This window comes from Talpa occidentalis, unplaced genomic scaffold, assembly GCF_014898055.3.
Source record: "Talpa occidentalis isolate TD23 unplaced genomic scaffold, MPIMG_talOcc4v2.1 talOcc4.12, whole genome shotgun sequence".
Lineage (NCBI taxonomy): Eukaryota > Metazoa > Chordata > Mammalia > Eulipotyphla > Talpidae > Talpa > Talpa occidentalis.
This window is the reverse complement of record NW_023601212.1, coordinates 47,204,567-47,210,255: the sequence shown is the minus strand read 5'-3', so window position 1 is coordinate 47,210,255 and position 5,689 is coordinate 47,204,567. Positions and strand designations below refer to the sequence as shown.

Genomic DNA, 5,689 nt, shown 5'->3' with positions numbered 1-5,689 from the left:
GGCATGGTTAAGGAAGGGACATTGGAAGTGAGCTTTAAAGGATAAGTACAAGTTTGCCAGGAGGCTAAGAAAGGACACTCTAGGTTGAAGGAACTACAGACCAATGAATTGCAATTAAGTTTGGCCAAGTAATGGTAAAGTAAAACAATTGTAGAAAACTTTCATTGATTCCTTACTTAGCATTTCCTCAAATGCTCCCAATAACAATCATAGTACTCCATGAGGTAGGTAGGATTATTTGCTCCTTTTTAAAAGATTTTTTAAAGATTTATTTTCATTTTATTTATGGACACAAGAGCTGGGGTGTAGGCCAGAGATACGTGTGGGGTGTGTGTGTGAGAGGATTCACCAGAGACAGTGGGGAACAGATCAGGCAGATCCACTGAAATACACTGCTGAGGGGGAGCAGCAGGCGAGACAGCAGAGGTCTGCTGTGCCACATGCAGGTTAGCTCCCAGGCTGGGGATCAAACTGATGCCACAGGCGCTGGCTATAGCTTCATAGCGCTGAGACTTTAAGCCCTGCGCCACCAAGGAGGCCCTATTTGCTCCTTTTTCATGAGGAAAAAACTGAGACTCAGAGAGAGGTAACAACAGACCTTGGTCTCCCTGCACTTCCATTTCCCAAAGGCTGTCTACTGGTTAGCTTTTCAGCTCAAGTTGTGGGCTCTCCCCACATCTCAGCAAACCATTTCCCTGCCTATCGAGGCAAAGGGCCAAGGTCAGGGTGGAGCATTTGAGGCTGCCCACTCACCTTCCTGCCTTGTGTGTGTGTGGGGAAATGACCTTATCTCTTCCTCTGCCAGACCCAAAGAGGGGTTCTATGCTGGGACCCAAGAGGATGGGTCTGGAAGGCAGAGAGACCCACACCTGGAAACCCACATGCAAACACACAGAGACACACACACCCACACATGTGCACAAATGGATACACTGACCCACACATGAACACAATAGGCACACAGGCATAAAGATATTTCTGTGTATGTAGCTAACCCCTTCCTCTCAAACCCTCTGGCTGCCAGGCCAGGACCCTTCCTCACAGCCTTCCTGCTCCAGATCCCAGGTGGAGGCAAGGTCTGGTGAGGAGGGAGAGGAGGGGGTGCTCATACCCACAATCTGGCAGATAAACTGTGGCCAGATACTATCACAACAGCCTGATCAGGCAGTACTTCTCCTTTAATATTGAGCATTCATTGTATACTAGGCACTGTGCAGGGAGTTGGGGAAGCAGCAGAGCCAGGAAAGGCAAGATCCCTGTCCTCTGGGAACTTACTGTCCACCCACACCATCTTTCTGGGTGGTTCCAAGAATATAAGGGGAGGGAAGGGGTTTGCCAGATAAACATTTGTACCAGGGAAGGGAGCATCAGGCAGCAAGCAAAGCACATGCAAAGGCCCTGAGCAGAAATGGGTTGGGAAGCCAAGACTTGGAGACCAGGAAGGTGAAAGGTCAGAGAGGGGTCAGGGTAAGGAGGGTGTGGGGCCTCCACTACTTGGCTGAATAGGCTCTGTTCTCTGGGTGATGAGGGCCAAGGAGGGGTAGTGCTTAGGGCAGTCCATCATCCCCAGAGATTCCAAGGATCTCTAGGCAGTGAGATTAGGCTTGGCCCCTCCCTCCTATCCCATCCCTAGCCAGTCTTTACAGCAGCCCATTAACCCCTTGACAGCCATGATAATAGCAATAAGCAGGAAATAATTAGCAGCTGGATTTCTGCTTCTACAGCCCAACCCCCTGCGGCTAAATGGTAAACTGGGGGGCGGGAAGGGGGCATGAGTTTAGCACCTTCATGGGGGACCCACAGCAGGCCCTGCCCGACCCAGAGTGCAAACGTAGGAAGGTACCTAGGGACACGGGTGCCTGGGTGGATAAGAGTTCAGCCTTGGCTCCACGAGCAGTTTCCAATCTGTAAAGTTAGGGAAGTCGGGACTCCACACTCTTTAGACCCAACCCAAGAAAAGTATCAGGATCAAAGTGCTTCTAACCAATTCTGGCAGCCCTCTCTCCTCTCCCCAGTCTTGCTAGAGCAAATACAGCACCAGGGGTTGCGAACGAGGTTGGGGGAGGGGGAGACAGAGGTGGGGCACCACTTCCCCAGGCCTTCAGTCCCCAGCCAGCACAAAGCCTAGACAGAGGAGCGCTAAGGGAGTTACCGTCGGCGTAATAAAACCGGAGGCGCCAGGGAATTATTTATCCATCCAAGGCCCCATCCCCCTCCGGTCCCCCGAGGCCGGTACCGCCCCCGCCAGGCTGGGGCCCCACGCGCGGCCACGGGGCGGGGCCTGAAGGCGGGCGGGCGCCTGGTGGCAGGGCTCATCACGCCACCCGAGACGTGCCTTGGCGGGAGGCGGCGCTGGGGTCAGCGGTCGCTCGCTGCACTCCCGGGGCGGGGGTGACCGGGCCCCAGCGTGCGGCCCACCCCCATGACGTCAACCCACAAGGCAGCGCGCTGTTGTGCCGTTTACCGTGCGTCACCGAGGCAACCGCAGCCCGGGGGGGCGTCAGTGGTTTGGCCCCGCCCATTCATGCAAATGACCGACGTCACCTGCGCCCAATGGCGAGCGGGGGCAGTGAGCTCATCGTACCCGGCCGAGGCTATAAAGGGGCGCGCGGACTGCGCCGCGCAGGAGCCGCCGCCAGCGGAGGGCCAGGCGCAGTGGCCGCGGCCGGGGCGGGTGCTGGGCCGAGCGGACGGGGGGGCGCGGGCCCCCCGGGCGGCCGCGGCCACTCCCCCCCGGGCCGGCGCGGCGGGGGAGGCAGAGGATGGAAACACCCTTCTACGGCGATGAGGCGCTGAGCGGCCTGGGCGGCGGCGTCAGTGGCAGTGGTAGCTTCTCGTCCTCGGGTCGCTTGTTCCCCGGGGCGCCCCCGACGGCGGCGGCCACCAGCATGATGAAGAAAGACGCGCTGACGCTGAGCCTGAGCGAGCAGGTGGCGGCGGCGCTCAAACCTGCGGCCGCGCCACCCCCGGCTCCCCTACGCACCGACGGCGCCCCGGGCGCGGCGCCCCCCGACGGCCTGCTCGCCTCCCCTGACCTGGGGCTACTCAAGCTCGCCTCGCCGGAGCTCGAGCGCCTCATCATCCAGTCCAACGGGCTGGTCACCACCACGCCGACGAGCACGCAGTTCCTCTATCCCAAGGTGGCGGCCAGCGAGGAGCAGGAGTTCGCCGAGGGCTTTGTCAAGGCCCTGGAGGACTTGCACAAACAGAACCAGCTGGGTGCGGGCGCGGCCTCCGCCGCCGCCGCCGCCGGGGGACCCTCGGGCACGGCTGCGGGCTCCGCACCCCCGGGAGATCTGGCCCCGGCCGCGGCCACGCCCGAGGCGCCGGTCTACGCGAACCTGAGCAGCTACGCCGGCGGCACTGGGGGCGCCGGGGGCGCCGCGACGGTCGCCTTCGCCGCGGAGCCCGTTCCCTTCCCGCCGCCGCCGCCCCCGGGCGCGCTGGGGCCACCGCGCCTGGCCGCTCTCAAGGACGAGCCGCAGACGGTGCCCGACGTGCCGAGCTTCGGCGAGAGCCCGCCGCTGTCGCCCATCGACATGGACACGCAGGAGCGCATTAAGGCGGAGCGCAAGCGACTACGCAACCGCATCGCAGCCTCTAAGTGCCGAAAGCGCAAGCTGGAGCGCATCTCGCGCCTTGAGGAGAAGGTGAAGACGCTCAAGAGCCAGAACACCGAGCTGGCGTCCACGGCGAGCCTGCTGCGCGAGCAGGTGGCGCAGCTCAAGCAGAAGGTCCTCAGCCACGTCAACAGCGGCTGCCAGCTGCTGCCCCAGCACCAGGTGCCCGCGTACTGAGCCGCGCGCCCGGCGCATGCGCGCCCCCCCGCGGGAGAGGCGGGCTCGCGTGGGGGGCGTGGGCGCCCGGGACCCGGAGAGGGCGCGGCTGGGGGGTCGCCCTCCGCTGCCCCCGCCCCCGCCGCCGCCGCGAGGGCGCCAGAACTCGGAGAGGGCGCGGCCCCTGAGGCCCCCTGCGAGGGTGCCCAGGACTCGGAGAAGGCGCCTCGGACTCGACAAGCTGGACCCCCTGCTCCCGGGGGTGAGCGCATGACCCCCGCCCTCGTGCCGCCCCGTCCCCGCGCGGCCGCCCCGTGTTGCACAGACCCGCGCGCCCCGGCCGCCCCTTGTGCGCGCCGCCCGAGGGGGCTCGGAGGGGCGTCGCCTCGAGCTCTGCGTTTCCTTTTCTTTCCTTTTCTTTTCTTTTTTTTTTTGAAGAGAGAACAGAGTGTTCGATTCCGCCCTATTTATGTTTCTACTCGGGAACAAACGTTGGTTGTGTGTGTGTGTGTTTTCTTGTGTTGGTTTTTTAAAGAAATGGGAAGAAAAAACTCGCCTCCCCTGTCTTCTCTCCCCCCCATCCCTCCTCCCGCCCTTTTGTTATGTTTTTGTTGTTTTGCTACGAGTCCACATTCCTATTTGTAATCCTTAGTTCGCCCGGGTTTCTGTTTTGAGTAAAGTCTCGTTACGCCACCCCGGCTCTCGGCCTCCTCCTTCCCCCGCCCGGCTGACGCGCTGGGCGGGGCCGGGCCCGCCGCCCCGCGCCCGGCCCCGCCCCTCCCCGCCGCCCCGCCCCTCCCCCGCCGCCCCGCCCCTCCCCCACCGGCCCCGCCCCTCCCCCACCACCCCGCGCCCGGCCCCGCCCCTCCCCCGCCGCCGCGGGGGCCGCTCCGCGCGCCTCTAGCGCGGCCTAGGCGTGCCCGGCCGAGCTTGGGGTCTCCAGCCAGCGCTTGGGACTGACTCGCCTGTGGGCGTCCCTTGTGCCTCCCCTTCGGAGAGGAGGGCCTGGGGTGGAAAGAGGGACAGCCCCAGCTCGAGGCGGGAAGGAACAGGCAGAAAGATTTTTATGTCTCTGCCTGTAAAACGGGAGAACAACGATAAACTCGCCTGTAAAGTTGTGAGAATTGAGTCTTTTCCAAGCAGTCCTTGGTTTACAGTTGGCGCTCAGTGTTAGCTTTGCTTGTGGTTTGGTGAACGGGGGAACTGAACCTCAAAGAGGAACAAGAAAGGTGGCACAGGTGGCAGCTGATGCAGGCAGTCCAGTTCCATAATTGGGGGTGTAGATGCACCCTACAGGACCTCCCTTTTAGGGTACTGTATCGTCCTGGGTATATGAAGTTCTTGAAACACCTCCCCCACCATCCTATTGTATTTTAAGAAAACTAAGGTGTAGAGAGGTTGATGGACTGACATCAGGCCATACAGCCATATTTGGACCTTGGGTGTCTCACCTCAGCCTTAATGGCCAGGCTGCTCTCCCTTTGCTGGCTCTGACTTTGCTATTGTGTGGGCAAAAGACTGGCTGGCTTTGGCATTCTGCCTCACTTGGGACCCCGTGGGACCTTGACATTGGTGGCGAAAGACACAGGACAAGCTGAGCTGCTGTGCATGTATCAAATGCAGCCACCCAGCCCTGCTAGGGAAGGGGGTAAGCTACCTGCTTCACAGAGGAGGAAACAGTATCATAAAGAAGGGAAACCTGGCCCACAGTCCCTTGGCCATTGAGAGGCCTTGCCACCTATATGTTCTCTCTTCCTCCTCATCACGACTGGCTACCCACTTTTCCAGGCTTCAGGGGCTTTTGGGGTTAGGTTTTTAAACATATGACCCTGTTTTCACTTTCAGGTAGACGTTTCAGGTGGGGTCCCAGGAAACAGGGTGGGGAGGCTGGGTGGGGGTGGGTGGGTGTTGGT

The 5,689-nt window shown here is 61.0% G+C and overlaps 1 protein-coding gene across 1 annotated transcript; it reads left to right on the top strand.

Annotated features, from left to right (window-relative positions):
• Window positions 1-2,714: 2,714 nt before the first annotated feature.
• Window positions 2,715-3,835, top strand: JUND (JunD proto-oncogene, AP-1 transcription factor subunit). Its single transcript, XM_037504411.1, has one exon. It carries the CDS (start codon window positions 2,763-2,765, stop codon window positions 3,795-3,797), a length of 1,035 nt encoding a protein of 344 aa, XP_037360308.1. The 5' UTR covers window positions 2,715-2,762; the 3' UTR covers window positions 3,798-3,835.
• Window positions 3,836-5,689: the final 1,854 nt, after the last annotated feature.

Bases quoted from the DNA above. Each gene is read 5' to 3' on its own strand.
- JUND (XM_037504411.1), top strand. From the start codon at position 2,763: ATGGAAACACCCTTCTACGGCGATGAGGCGCTGAGCGGCCTGGGCGGC.